Genomic DNA, 16,225 nt, shown 5'->3' with positions numbered 1-16,225 from the left:
ACAGCTTAGAATGGAAATTAAATATATTACCTGAGGATGGACTCAGAGGAGAGGCTAGGAAGGTGTCCCAATGAAACCATTTGTTAGCAATTTTGACAATTTCCTTCTGTGAGTGGGTCACCAACATTTCCATGCACTGGATCGTAGCAATTTCCACAAACCATTCCTCTAAGGATGGAGTGTCTAAAGATGTCCAGTGATGTGGATGATTGCTTAGGCTGCCTGGAGCAAATGTCTTAAAAGAGATTTTTAAAGATAGGACCAGACAAAGGGAACATGAAAAGTAAAATTTCTTCAGTTTTTTGGGGAATTGCTATTCCGGTGAGTTCCAAAATTACTTTAAGAACTCCAAAACGATACTTCTTTTAACCGGTTAAGTACTTGGAAACCCGTAAATGAATAAAAGCAGTGACAAGCTCATTCTCTCATGCTCCCATCAGAAGCCGTCTGCTCTCTATGCTTAACAGTATAGTGTGAAAGCTGCCGGCAGTAAAGTCACCACAAGAACGATGGCTCTGCCTGGCTGCCGCACTTCATGTCCTCAGAACTACCAACCCTTATCCTGGGAGACTTCAACATCCCCATTAACAGCCCCACTTCCACATCTGCATCCCAGCTTCTATCACTAACCACTTCTCTAGGCCTCTCACAGCTCTCAACCTCTGAAACACACAAAGACGGTAACACCCTGGACCTGGTTTTCGCCCGGCTCTGCTCAATCTCCTACCTAGATAACTCACCGCTTCCCCTCTCTGACCACAACATTCTCTCCTTTACACTCACAAATCCTCGCTCACCCCAGCACCCTCCTACCTACCATTCAGTCAGAAATCTACAAGCCATTAACCCTCATACACTTTCAGACTCCCTACACTCATCATTGCCCCCAATCTCTTCTTTGTCCTGTCCTGATCTAGCTGTACATCACTTCAATGACACTCTTAGAAGCACCCTTGACCAAGTAGCTCCCCTCACCCTCAGAACCTCCAAACACAGAGTGAAACAGCCCTGGCTCACATCACAAACCCGATTTCTCCAGCGATGCTCTAGGTGTGCTGAACGCTTATGGAGGAAAACACGCACACCAGAAGACTTCACACACTTCAAATTTATGTTAAGGACATATAAGGCTGAGTTCACACGTGGCGTTTTTTTCGCGTTTCCGCGGCGGTTTTAACCACGCGATTTTGCCGCGAAAACGTGAAAAATAAGCATCCCATGCATTCCTATGGGATTCCGCAATGCTGTGCTAATGCTGCGGTTTTTACCGCGGCGGAATCGCTTCGCGGTAAAAAACGCAGCATGCTCATTAATTTGCGGAATCGCGGCGATCCCGCACCCATAGGAATGCATTGTTCCGCTTACTTTCCGCATGTGGCTGTGCACACCATGCGGAAAGTAAGCAGAATTGCGGATGGTACCCACGGTCCGGAGGAGAGGAGACTGTCCTCCGGGCTTTGGGTACCATATCCCTGTAAAAAATAGAATTTAAAATAAAAAATATTGTTATTCTTACCCTCCGACGTCCCGCGCAGCCTTCCCGCTTCTCTTCACGCTCTCGTTCCCAGTAATCCTTTGCGAAAATGCTCGCGATGACGTCCCTTCTCGCGGGATCGCGAAGTCTCGCGGTCATTCGCGCGACGTCATCGCGAATGACCGCGAGACGTCGCGATCCCGCGAGAACTGACGTCATCGCGGGCATTTTCGCAAAGGATTACTGGGAACGGATGCGCGGGACATCGGAGGGTGAGAATAACACCATTTTTAATTTTTTTTTGCATTCTATCTTTTACTATTGATGCCGCATAGGCGGCCTCAGTAGTAAAAAGTTGGTCACACTTGTCAAACACTATGTTTGATGAGTGTGACCAACCTGTCAATCAGTTCTCCAAGCGATGCTACAGATCGCTTGGAAAACGCTAGCATTCTGCAAGCTAAATACGCTTGCAAAATGCTAGTTTTTCCGCGGGAAAATCGCGGGAATTTAAAATGCGATTTTCCCGCGGACTGGAATTCCGGAATTCTCGCGGTAATTTCCGCGAGAGTTCCGGTACGTGTGCACTTAGCCTAACTCTGCTCTTCACCTCGCCAAACAGACCTACTTCACCACCCTGATCTCCTCACTATCCAACAACCCCAAGAAACTTTTTGACACCTTTCACTCCCTCCTCAGGCCAAAAGCACAAGCCCCTATCATAGACATTTGTGCTGATGACCTGGCCTCCCACTTTATAGAGAAAATAGACAATATCCGCCAGGAAATCCACTCCCAATCACCAAGTTCACTGACTCCCATCCCTCCCTGCATTTCCCCTGGCTCACTCTCCAGATTCGATCCCATCACAGAAGAAGAAGTCTCCAGGCTCCTCTCCTCTTCTCGTCCGACTACCTGCACAATCGACCCCATTCCATCACATCTCCTCCAGTCTCTCTCTCCAGTCGTCACAACTCACCTAACTACAATCTTTAATCTCTCCCTCTCCTCTGGCATTTTCCCCTCCTCCTTCAAACACTCTATCATTACTCTATTACTAAAGAAACCCACCCTCGACCCATTCTGCACAAACAACTACAGACCAGTCTCCAATCTCCCCTTCATCTCTAAACTCTTGGAGCGCCTGATATACTCCCGCCTTACCAGTTACCTCTCCACTCACTCCCTCCTAGACCCTTCACAGTCCGGTTTCCGCCCCCTACATTCGACAGAAACTGCACTCATCAAAGTGACCAATGACCTTCTGACAGCAAAACGTAACGGTGATCACTCTCTGCTCATTCTTCTCGACCTTTCTGCAGCTTTCGACACTGTTGACCACCCTCTCCTACTCTCTAGACTCCAGTCACTAGGCATTAAGGACACTGCTCTCTCCTGGTTCTCCTCCTATCTTTCTGACCGCTCCTTCAGTGTTCTGTTCTCTGGCTCCATCTCCTCTTCCTCTCACTGTCGGGGTACCTCAGGGCTCAGTCCTTGGCCCCCTTCTCTTCTCTCTCTACACAGCCCCAATTGGACAGACCATCAGCAGATTTGGCTTTCAGTACCATCTTTATGCTGATGACACACAACTATACACATCATCCCCTGACCTTACCCCCGCTGTACTACAGAACGCCACTGACTGTCTGCAGTCTCCAACATCATGTCTGCTCTCTATCTGAAACTCAACCTCTCCAAAACTGAACTTCTTCTGCTCCCGCCATCTACTAACCTTCCTAAATCTGACATTTCCCTCTCCGTGGGTGGCACCATAATAACACCCCGACAGCAGGCGCGCTGTCTGGGCGTTATGTTTGACTCCGATCTCTCCTTCACCTCCCATATACAATCTGTTGCCCGCTCGTGCCGCTTACACCTAAAGAACATCTCTAGAATCCGCCCTTTTCTCACCATGGAAACAACAAAAACCCTCACTGTCGCCCTGATCCACTCCCGCCTGGACTACTGTAACGCTCTATTAATTGGCCTCCCCCTCAATTGACTCTCCCCTCTCCAGTCCATCCTTAATGCAGCAGCCAGGGTTGTCCATCTGGCTAATCATTTCTCAGACGCGTCCACTCTTCGCCAGTCGTTACATTGGCTGCCCATTCATTACAGGATACAATTCAAAGTACTTGTTCTCACCTACAAAGCTATCCACAGTGCGGCACCCCCTTACATCTCCTCCCTCATTTCTGTCTATCTGCCAATCGACCACTGCGCTCTGCAAATGACTTTCGACTAACCTCTGCCCTAATCCGTACCTCCCACTCCCGACTCCAAGACTTATCCCGTGCTGCGCCAATCCACATATTAGGACCATCCACAATTTGCATAGTTTTAGGCGCTCGCTCAAAACACATTTGTTCAGAGCGGCCTATCACATTCAGTAATCAAAGTCATTTTATGCTTGTGTGTGTGTAGCCCATTCACTATCTCCATCTATCCCCCACCCCCTGAAGATGGCTGGACCATCATTGTAAAAACATCATTGTAAATACAAACCTGTGCTTTATATCACCCCCACCTCATTGTAGATTGTAAGCTCCCACGAGCAGGGTTGTCTTATTTCGCTTTAATTATTGTATTGTTAGCGTTATTAATTATGACTGTTGTGTTTGAAACTGTTCAACTGTAAAGTGCTGCGGAATATGTTGGCGCTATATAAATAAAGATTATTATTATTATTATTATTAAAGCCGCCGGAGAAGCCATCTCAGGAAAATGACTGCTGGCATGTTCTTGAAGTGGTTTTGCCTGGGAAATGTTGGCGGCTATGCCAGTTTCTAAATGACACCGTGTGCACATAGGATAAGAGCTATCTTCTGAGAAGATGTGTAGTGTAAGGTAGTGCTTATTGTTAGTGTTGGGGGACACTCACTTGACTGCGATATTAATGCATACAGGTACACTTTCCACTTAAACAGTCTAGTGCAGTTTATTATGCCTTCATAAACCGCTGAGGAACATGTTACATGTCACATGCTTACACATAGTCCATCACAATCCTTGGTACACGGCTTTAACACGCTATCACTAAACACAGTGGACCTCTTTGTCCAGTTACCGTGGGTGACCGCATGACTAACAGCTCATTATTGTCCATAGAACATCACGGGCACCAACAGTTATATCACCATGTTTGGGGTTACCTCGCAGGAGCTCCTGCTCCAGGTGCCGACTCTTTGGTAGTCCTCTCTCTCAGGGAAGCTTCCGAATTGGCATCACCGTCCCGGACAACTCCTTGCTCACCAGGCCACCTGACAGTCTAGATCCACAGACAGACAGTAGCTCCCCCAATGCAGTGCCATCACTGACTCTGCAAACACACGTGGCCTGTCTGTGTGCTATTCAGGACATCCGTCCCCACATTGGAACCGTCCAACACACAGGCCTCACCGGGTGCTATTCAGGGATCCGACCCTCCTCCCAGGCTCTCCCAACACACCGGCCACCATGTCTAGGGCCTCAGCGGGTGCTATTCAGGACGTCCGTCCCCTCCTGAGACCGTCCAACACTCACGCCTCACCAGGTCCAAGGTCGCAGCACGTGCTCCTGGGATCCGATCCTTCTCCCAGAATCTCCCAACACTGACCCTCCAGGACCTTGCACCCTGAACCATTCAGGTACACACTCTCTCTCATGTGACCAGACCTCAGGCACATTATATGGTCCGTAGCCACACCCACAGGTGAGGTATGGATCACATGGCTCATGACCTCATTGCAGGTCCTTTCAACACACCCAGCCATACACACACAAGCTTTACATTGGGCGTTCAGACACATGCCCCTGGGTGGATTTGAAGGTGACTGGTCCCACCCATCTCACCAAGTCACCTGGAAGCTTCCTTGATACACAGCAACAAATCCTCAGCAGTATATCTCTGCTGAGTAATACAAATTCCAGCTTCCATCACAGGGCACCCATCCCTGTGATACATATCGGCCATTTATAATGCTGCCGCTCACCATTTTCCCATCATATCAAAGGGAATGCCTGCATGCATGTCCCGGGCAGCCCATACAGCACCCCCTAGCTGTCACAGGGGTCACTGCATCACAGTAGTCATGTTTGATTTTTTGCAGCCATTCATCAGTTGAAAGAATGATCCAGCATTTGAATTTTTTCTGAAGTCGTTTTTTTTTTTTTCTTGTTGCATTCAATGACATTTTTTATGCCAAGTTCTTCAAAATGGTGTGCAGGTTTCAGGATACAAAATGCTCCTTATTTTTGTCTTTAACCTTTTTGCGACAACTTTATAGCACAAAAAGTATCCCATATTCTGCTAAAATTATGTAAAATTTTGAGTAAAAATATCTGGAGTCCATACAATTACCTCTGTGGGCAGGGTGGTCTGGAGTACATTTGTGGCAAATTTTTTGAAAATTTGCGATTGATGAATCAATTGAAAACATCTGGAAACCCTAAACAATGGCAACATAAAGCAAACATGGGCGAACACATAAAATACACTTTAAGAAATATGCAAATTAAAGAAAAATAAGATAAAAAAATTAGAAAATCTAGTCCAAAAAAAGGCACAAGTCTAATAATAAGTCTAGTCCAATATGTCTACAGCAGTCGCCTAGACCAAGAAGAAGCACAAAAAGTAGTTAATCTAGCCCAATATTTCTATAGCAGCGACTGCAGTTTTTTTTCTAAAGACTGTACATACTGTATCATGTATATGTTGGCTGTTCCCTGCCTAATGTGTTTGGCCACTATACGGCTCATTTACACTATACCACATTATAACAATAGCTGACTTACAAACTAATTACAATTTTTTTCTAGCTTTGCAATAGATGCAGTAATACATACAGTACAGCTGTAAATAGGCCTTTAGATGACCCATGCAAGCAAGAAAGGGTCTAATAAAAATCAAAATAAAGAGCATTTTCCAAATAGCAGCTTGGTGACAGGAAAATCTAGAAAACTAATGTAACAATTCACTTAAAGCAACAGTTAAAATTCTTTACATTCCCTTTTGGAAAATAATGTGACTGAAACATTTAAACCAGGAGTGCACAATCTTTTTGGGTCCGAGGGCCATATTGTCAGATTGAAACGATCCTATGGAACGGAATATTACTACCATATTAAGTTCTGAGCTGTTAATTAGGGATGGGTGAACCCGAATGGTAAAGTTCGGGGTCCATACTGAACACCTAGTGTCCGTGCACGCACCCCGAACATTGATTTCTCCCTGTAGCCCGTGTTACTGTTCAGGTTTGACAGTCTGAACACCAGGTGTTTTCCACGTTCTCATAAGTTTGTTACCGCCAGTCACAGCACTGCGGTTGCCACACTGTCATACAGATGATAGCGTGCGAGCCAGCATTGTGACTGTAACAGCGAAAGCAGACATACGATGATGAGAGTATTCATCAGCCAGCGCCTATGCAATAAATAAAACTTAAAAATGTTGTGGGTTCCACTCTATTTTTGCTAATCAGCTGAGGCAAAACCGACAGCTGCAGGCTGCAGCCGTTAACTTCTCGCATTACCTTGGCTAGTTATCAAAAATAGAGGGGTTCCCCATGCTGTTTTTAAAATTATTTAAATAAATAAGTTTTTGACAACCAGCCAAGATAAAGCAGACAGCTGGTGGCTGGTATTCTCAGGCTGGAAAGGGGCCATGGATATTGGTTCTCCCAGCCTAAAAATAATAGCCTGCAGCTACCCCAGAAAATGCGCATCTATTAGATGCGCCAATTCTGGCGCTTTGCCCAGCTCTTCCCACTTGCCCTGGTGTGGTGGCAATTGAGGTAATATTTGTGAGGTTGATGTCAGTTTTGTAATGTTAACGGACATCAAGTCCACAGGTTAGTAATGGAGACTGGAGAGGCATCTATAAGACATCCCCATTACTAACCCCATAGTCAAATGAAAAATCTAGAACAGACACAGAGAAAAGTCCTTTATTTGAAATAAAAACACACACTCCTTTGTTTGAAAGAAACACTTCCCACCCTATTTATTACAGTAAAATTAAAAATAATAAAACACCATATTCCTCACCTGTCCAATTATAATCCGTATGTCCCACGATGCGCTCCAACTCAGCTACATCTGGATTACATGGCTGAGCGCTGTCATGATGCCACTGCTCAGCCGTGTATTCAGGAGACACTGAGCTGAGGCTGAGAACGCCGAGCGGTGATGTCAATAAAGTGCAAGGAGTTCATAGTCTAAGAACTCCAGTGACCTCACTGAACTGTCTCATGAGCGCTGATGTCAGTGAGGTCACCGGAGTTCATCAACTGCACTTTCCTAGGGGTAGCGTTATACAGGTCAAGGTGTGTCGCTATGAGTCTGATACCCCATAGCTCCCAAGCATCCTGGATTCCGCGGGACAGTCCCGTTTTTGCTCTGCCCACCCTCTGTCCCACCCGGGAGTCTATTTGTCCCGCACTGAAGCAAGATAAGCCACACACCCCCATGCACCGACCCCATTCTCGCCCAGACCCACTGCAGCCCCATACAGCCTGCTGTGCAGTGAGGTCGCTAGGTTGTGTTCTCTTCTGTGGCACAGGACCTGTGATGAGGTCACAGGAAGGGAGGAGTCAGGGGTTACATGATCAGGGGCCTCTGTGTGTGTGCAGGACTCTGCTGTGCTGGTTGTCATGGTGCTGGATGAGGTAAAGTTTTTGTGTGGGGTCAGGAGGGGTTTACTGTGGATGTAGCAGAGCCATGTGTGTACGAGGTGTACGGAGCAGAGCCATGTGTGTACGAGGTGTATGGAGCGGAGCCATGTGTACGAGGTCTACCAGAGCGGATCCCTGTGTGTACGAGGTGTACGGGGTGTGCGGAGGGTGTGTGTGCATGGTGTACGGAGCGGAGCCACGTGTGTATGAGGTGTACGGAGTGGAGCCGTGTGTTTACGAGGTGTACCGGAGCGGAGCCGTGTGTGCATGGTGTACGGAGCGGAGCCACGTGTGTACGGGGTGTGCGGAGCCATGTGTGTATGAGGTGTACGGAGTGGAGCCGCATGTGTACGGGGTGTACGGAGCGGAGCTGCGTTTGAACGGGGTGTACGGAGCGGATCCGCGTGTGTACGGGGTGTACGGAGCGGAGCTGCGTGTGTACGAGGTGCATGGAGCAGAGCCGCGTGTGTACGAGGTATACGGAGCGCATCTGCGTGTGTACGGAGCAGAGCCGCGTGTGTACGGGGTGTGCGGAGCCGTGTGTGTACATAGCGGAGCCGCGTGTGTACGGGTTGTATGGAGCGGAGCGGCGTTTGTATGGAGCAGAGCCGTGCGTCTGCGAGGTGTACGGAGCTGTGTGTGAGTCACGTTTGTATGGAACGGAGCTGCATGTGTACAAGGTGTACGGAGCGGAGCCACGTGTGTACGAGGTGTGCTGAGCCGTGTGTGTGGTTGTTATGGTGATGAGGTAAAGTTTATGTGTGGGGTCAGGAGGGGTTTATAGTGTGGATGTAGCAAAGCCGTGTGTGTACGAGGTGTATGGAGCAGATCCGCGTGTGTGCGAGGTGTACGGAGCGGAGCTGTGTGTGTATGAGGTGTACGGAGTGGAGCCACGTGTGTGTGGTTGTCATGGTGCTGGATGTGTACGGAGCCGTGTGTGTACGAGGTGTACGGAGTGGAGCCGCGTGTGTACGAGGTGTGCGGAGCCTTGTGTATGGTTGTCATGGTGCTGGATGAGGTAAACTTTATGTGTGGGGTCAGGAGGGGTTTACAGTGTGGATGTAGCAGAGCCGTGTGCGTACGAGGTGTATGGGGTGTGTGTAGCTGCGTGTGTACAAAGTGTACGGAGCGGAGCCGCATGTGTACGAGGTGTACGGAGTGGAGCCGTGTGTATATGGGGTGTACGGAGCAGAGCCGTGTTTGTACGGGGTGTACGGAGCAGGGCCGTGTTTGTATGGGGTGTACGGAGCGGAGCCACGTGTGTATGAGGTGTAAGGAGTGGAGCTGCGTGTGTACGAGGTGTACGGACCGGAGCCGTGTGTGCACGAGGTGTACAGAACAGAGCCCTGTGTGTACAGAGCTGAACAGAGCTGTGTGTACGGGGTGTACGGAGTGGAGCCGCATCTGTATGGAGTGGAGTCGTGCGTGTACGGGGTGTACAGAGCGGAGCCATGTGTGTATGGGGTGTACGGAGCGGAACTGCGTATGTACGAGGTGTATGGAGCAAAGCCGCATGTGTACAAAGTTTATGGAGTGGAGCCATGTGTGTACAAGGTGTACAGAGCGTGGGCACGTGTGTACAAGGTGTACGGAGCAGAGCCTCATGTGTACGAGGTTTACGGAGTGGAGCCATGTGTGTGCGCGAGGTGTACGGAGCGGAGCCGTGTGTGTACGAGGCATACAAAGCTGAACCGTGTGTGCATGAGGTGTGCGGAGCCATGCGTGTACACGGTGTATGGTGGGGAGCATTCATACCTCCCAACCATCCCGGATCCAGCAGGACAGTCCCAATTTTGAGACTGCCCCGGCCGGGGGGTTACTTTTCCCATGGACACAGGAGTACAAGGCGGAGCCCCGAGGAGCACTTTAAAATTCGCACGTGACGTTCCACCGGAAGTGACGTGCTGGAAGCTGACCGGAAATTAGGTAATTTCAGGAGGAGATTGTGACGGAAGCATGGAGGCACTTCACGGAATGCTTCAGATCCATCACCGTGTCCTCCGACAGCGGGATTGCCTTGAAATCAGGGATGTCGGCCATGTGAGCGGATCATGATATGTCCTGCACCGGGAGGCTCAGGAAGGCACTGCAATGGGAGCTGGGCAGCGATAGTATCTTTATAGAATCTTTCTTTCTCTTTGTTTCTTTCTCTCTCTCTTCTTTCTCTCCCCTCTTCCTTTCTCTCTCTCTAATCTTTCTTTCTCTCTCCATTCTTTCTTTCCTCTCTTCCTCTCTCTCTGTTCTTTCTCTATTTCTGTTCTGTTTCTATCTTTCTCTCTCTCTGTTCTTTCTCTCTCTCTGTTCTTCCTTTCTTTCTGTCTGTCTTTTCTTTCTCTCTCTGTTCTCTTTGTTTCTCTCTGTTCGTTCTCTGTCTCTCTCTGTTCTTTCTCTTTCTTTCTCTCTCTCTGTTCTTTTTTTCTGTCCCCTCTTTCTTTCCCTCTCTGTTCTTTCTTTCTTTCTCTCTGTTTCTTTCTTTCTTTCTTCTTTCTTTCTCTGTTCTCTCTTTCCCCTTTTTTTTCTTTGTTTCTTTCTTTTTCTCTCTGTTCTTTCTTTCCCTCTCTATTCTTTCTTTCTCTCTGTTCTTTCTTTTCCTCAGTACCAGTCAATGAGCCAACAGTACCAGCCACTGTGCCCATAATGCGAGCCACTGTGCCCGTAATGCCAGCCACTGTGCCCTCAGTACCATTCAGTGTGATCAGCAGTGCTAAATGGGTGCGATAGGGGCGTGGACATGGGTGTGACTAGTTGTGAAATGGATGTGGTTGGGGTGTGGCCTAAAATTTGCCGCGATGTGCTACGTGCCCCGCAGCCTTTGTCCCTCTTTCCCTTATTCAAAAGTTGGGAGATATGCATTAGCAGCTGCAGCGCTCCTGTATTACAACACTATTACAACCATGGCTGCCTGTGAGATGGAGGCTGAAGCTGAGAGGAACCTGCAAATATGTCAGGTATAATCACACACAGCTCTGCCATGAGATAAGGAGAGCAGAAAGCAGCCATCACACATCACATTGGTAACTCCCCTTTTATTTAAGATAATCTCTGGAGGCAGATTCTCATGCAGATCTGCCAGCAGAATGTGCCAGTGCCAGTGTGTCTGGCCCATAGTACTGAACAGCTCATTTACAATGTAAGAAAAACATGGATTTCTCTGGAAGACATCACACCTCATATATCAATGTGTCATTTTATTCATCTTCCTATGACCTTCATGCCCAAATAGGCGACTTAGCATGGCTGACCCTTTTGACACATTCCCTTTAAAAGAGATTGGCCACCACTTTTTTTATTGATGGCATTTATTGATGGCATATCCTTAGGATAGGAATAAGGGGTGTATCTGCAGTACCCGGCCATAGTCACTGTAGAAATGACAGAGGTGCTGTGTTCTGGCAACATTTAAGATCTCTTGGCCGCCTTTGGTATTAGCTGATTGGCGAGGGTGCTGGGTGTCACACCCCCACTGTTAAGATACTAATGACTTATCCTAAAGAAGGGCCTTCAATTAAAAAAAGTCTTAGCCAAACGCTTTAGTTACCCATCCCTATGGTGGTGCGGACCACAGGTCTTCTCTATTACATGTAAAACACTTGTGACCGATCACTATGCAGATGTTTTGAGGGCCGCACAAGTAGGTATCACTGGCCGATTGTGGCTTCCAGGCCCAAGGTTGTCCAATAAATTTTATACCAGGCTATTTGCGCTCCCGTAGGTGTAGGCTTCAAGGCTTCTTATTATCCAAAAAAGGTTTTTAATAGTTCTAAAGAAAAAGCACATACAACGTGTTTCGACAGTATAAAATGTCTTCCTCAGGTATATTGTGATAAGTATTCCAAAATTGTGGATAGCTTTATAAGAAGTAGTATTATGCTAAATAGGGTGTGGACCACTGAAATTAGTTCCTAACACACCCACTATAGAACTGCTATACAGGTTAGAAATCTACAAGAGGACATAATGATAATAAAAGCAAATGCATTATATAAATATATTAAAAACATGATAAAATTAGATAGCAACAGATAATATATAAAATATGTTGATGAATATCATAAAATTACAATATAATGATATAGTGAATTTAAATGGTTATATGTGACTAAAATACATTTAAAACACATAGATTATATATTGGTATCTATTGAAAAAAGATGTATATTTGAAAAAAATTCTACCATGGGCATTATGAAGTCTGAAGACTACCAACAAATTTTGCAGCATAATGTGGGACCCTGTGTGAGAAAGCTGGGTCTCCCTCAGAGGTCATGGGTCTTCCAGCAGGACAATGACCCAAAACACACTTCAAAAAGCACTAGAAAATGGTTTGAGAGAAAGCACTGGAGACTTCTAAGGTGGCCAGCAATGAGTCCAGACCTGAATCCCATAGAACACCTGTGGAGAGATCTAAAAATGGCAGTTTGGAGAAGGCACCCTTCAAATATCAGGGACCTGGAGCAGTTTGCCAAAGAAGAATGGTCTAAAATTCCAGCAGAGCATTGTAAGAAACTCATTGATGGTTACCGGAAGCGGTTGGTCGCAGTTATTTTGGCTAAAGGTTGTGCAACCAAGTATTAGGCTGAGGGTACCAATACTTTTGTCTGGCCCATTTTTGGAGTTTTGTGTGAAATGATCAATGTTTTGCTTTTTGCTTCATTCTCTTTTGTGTTTTTTCATTTAAGACAAATTAAACGAAGATAATAATACCAAAGAATTTGTGTTTGCAATCATTTTCAGGAAGAAACTGAGTATTATCTGACAGAATTGCAGGGGTGTCAATACTTTTGGCCACAACTGTACCTGAGGAAGACATTTTATACTGTCAAAACACGTTGTATGTGCTTTTTCTTTAGAAATATTAAAAACCTTTTTTGGATAATAAGAAGCCTTGGAGCCTACACCTACGGGAGCGCAAATAGCCTGGTATAAAATTTATTGGACTACATTCCTATGGTTACTTGGTCTGAGTGACTCACTAGCTACCAGGGATTTGCAGCATACTGACCACAGAAGAAATCCACCTTTGAACACCTAATGGTCCAAAGTGACCTATATGCAAGATATCAAGATTTATAAAAGGTGAGTGCCACCTATATTCACCTACCATCTAATTATACATTTACATTTAGATCGCTGCGATTTCTTTCTTTCCTATCCTTTTACCACAAGGCCTAAGGTTGTGCAACTTTGATTTAAATCACATGAACTCAAATTTGTGTAATTTATTTCACCTTTCACCTTACCAGTGTGTGAGACTCCTGAAGAGTCTTTTTCTCCGCCAGCTTTTCGTTTCGTCTGCAGCTTTCGGTGGGTCGAGTGCTTTGTGGCAGAGGTAGTGCGCCGAGCTTTGCGCCGGGACAACCTTTCTGATGCTGAAGAAGTAGTAAGAAACCGTGGCTGAGATATTTCAAGATTCGGTCATGAACCATGAACTTCTCTGCTTCACTGGCAATAAACTAATAATAATATTAATGTATAAAAAATAAATACCGTTAATAATAATAAAAGGTTTTCTCCGGATCCAAACAGTTTGCCATTGTTTTTTAGTAAGGAGCTTGTTGGAAAAACCTTATTATATTTGCCAAAGACAATTAATTTTCCCATAGAAAATCTTTTGTATATTGCTCAGACCATAAGTGGGCAACCTGACATAATGTGGTAGTGTAAAACACATCTCTTGTCTATATCTACATCACAATGTAAAAGGGGTAGGAATGTATATGACTATTGTACACTGCTGGATTTGTGGACTGAATATTTTAGATTTTGTAGTTAGCTAAATACAGGTTTTTAGTTAAACCTGATTTGGCAAAAAACAAACAAACAATGTAACAAGCTAGATCAGATGGACTATTGTGAAATGGCCAAACACAATCTAAATAAAATACATTTTAGAAGTGGATTGGCCAATAGTGCAACTTCCGTTAACAATTATTAATGGTTTTATTACCATAAAAACAAAATAACAGATATTTTCAACATCACACTGGAATCTTAAAATATATTTTAAAAAGAAGGTAAAAATAAACGTTTCCATTGTAAACAGAAGGGAAGACCAATAAAGATGGAACTAGGTAATAATTTGTCTTATATAAAATTTTCAGTGTTGCATATTTACCCGTCTGAAGAGCTTTGTGAATTCCAGATAAGTGAGGGTAGCTGTTTAAAATATACTCTGTGGACAGAAGAGACCAAAAGCCACGGACATAGTGCATATCACGAGTGAGAAGCCAAGAAAGAAGAGCATGAGAAGCTTTCTGAGCTCCTATTCCTTCACCAGCCCGCTGAGTCTCCTGGGGGTAAATGAGGAACACATTTACATGTCACTTTTTTTATACAACTTACTAAGAAGCTATTTAGCTGGGGGTCCCTGGGAACCCTAGATGGGCCACCCCTATCTATGAGGGACATGTTGTTAGTATCATTACACCCAGGACATATCACTAGAGTATTTGTGAATCAACCCATATATAATAGAACCTAGGGACAAGTGATAGGGTCCAAAGTCATCTCCAAATGGGTTTGTCTTTTGCACTGCGGCCCTTTACCTGCTTGTACCCAATGGGGGATATTTTGATTCCTTAATGGAACAGTTTGACCCCGATTTCAACTTTCGTGCATACATTCATGATTTTTCCAACACTTGGCTTTCACTATCCTCTTAGTGAATTAATATCATATTTTCTTTTTTTTTTAAACATCATTTTTATTGATTTTGTAATGAAGTTGCATATTACAAATTTTAATCGTTGCATTGAATTGTTACAAAGAACATATTTAAACATGCTTATCACCTAAGCCTGAATAGAAGCAAAAATAAACTTAACAAGCATAAAATTATCGAACCCCCTTACATCCACATTTTCATAGATTACATTGACTGAAATCAGACACCTTATCTCCAGCTCCACCTTATCCTCCATATAGCTCATATAACGAATTTCAGTTTACCCAAATTACCACTCAAATCCTCTAATAGATACCATTCCGAATCCCAAAGGCGCTCATTAAGTCTTGAATTTCTCTGATGGTCAGTGACGTTTCTATAAACACTCTACATTTTTTAAAACATTTTTTCGTCATTTTATCTTTATTTCTTTCTGTTTCTCTTTTTTCCAAAAATACGACTGATGTTAAACCTTCCTTGATCTCTTTTATCCCTGGGAGTGTTTTAGCTAGCCAGTGTTGCAGAATTAGGCGTTTTGTCACCATTGCAGTGGTGTGAAACAAGTCATGCAGCCGTCCCCCTCTTGTTTTACCCGTCATAAAGTGAAACAACCAACACAGTGGATCTACTTCTACCCATATCCCGCATATCTTCAGATACATATCCTGGACTTCTAACCAGAGTTCTTGTGTCCTGGGACATGACCACAATCCATGTTCTGTGTCTGTTTTGGGTATTGTACATTTTGGGCATCTTGTCTGTCTATCAGGATTCTGCGGAGTCGGAGGTATATTGAAGCCACATATTGTTTTATGCATTATTCTGAACTGACTATCTCTCCACTGCTCATTGATGATATGCTTTCTTACCAATTCCCAGCCCCGCAGAATCTTATGCTCAAGTTCTTCATCATGTATATGTTTTTCCCATTTGTGAAATATTTTGCCCTTCCCTGAAGGGCGTAATATGTCCCTCAGCATCCCATATATTGAGGTGATGGATATTTCTCCAATGTCTTTGGTAACCAAGTCCTCCCATATTTCTGAATCGATTTCCTTCCTCACATCCTGAAGGAGGTCTAACACATAATGCTTTAATTGACTATATAACATCAAATGAAATCTCGGCAGCTCAAATTTGTCTATCACTTCCAATCCCGTCAACCAGCGGCCTTCTTGTAGATGTAGTAAGTCCCCTAACGTCTGTATACCTTTCCCCAACCACTCGGTGTATAATTTATTTTCTCTTCCTAATCTAAAGGCAGGAAATACCCAAGGATTCAGGTGTTTTGACACTCTCCACGACATTTTTAGTTTATTTCTTACTGCCTTCCATGTGGCAATGGTATCTTTACATATTACCGAATATTTAATGTTTGGCGGTATGTGTGACAGCGGCGTATGTAGCAGCACCGTCAGGTCCCACAAACCACAAAAT

At 45.0% G+C, this 16,225-nt stretch overlaps 1 protein-coding gene across 1 annotated transcript in view; it reads right to left on the bottom strand.

The window, feature by feature from the left end:
* Positions 1 to 16,225, bottom strand: part of LOC141095295 (autoimmune regulator-like) — a 134,048-nt gene that overhangs the window by 92,362 nt on the left and 25,461 nt on the right. Inside the window, 2 exon segments of the mRNA XM_073581235.1 lie at positions 13,378 to 13,493; positions 14,240 to 14,414. Coding sequence (XP_073437336.1) covers positions 13,378 to 13,493; positions 14,240 to 14,414 — 291 coding nt within the window.

This window comes from Dendrobates tinctorius, unplaced genomic scaffold (assembly GCF_039654945.1).
Source record: "Dendrobates tinctorius isolate UK_male_01 unplaced genomic scaffold, ASM3965494v1 ptg000069l, whole genome shotgun sequence".
Classification (NCBI taxonomy): Eukaryota; Metazoa; Chordata; class Amphibia; order Anura; family Dendrobatidae; genus Dendrobates; species Dendrobates tinctorius.
Note: the sequence above shows the minus strand (reverse complement) of the source record. Positions and strands in the feature narration are given on the sequence as shown.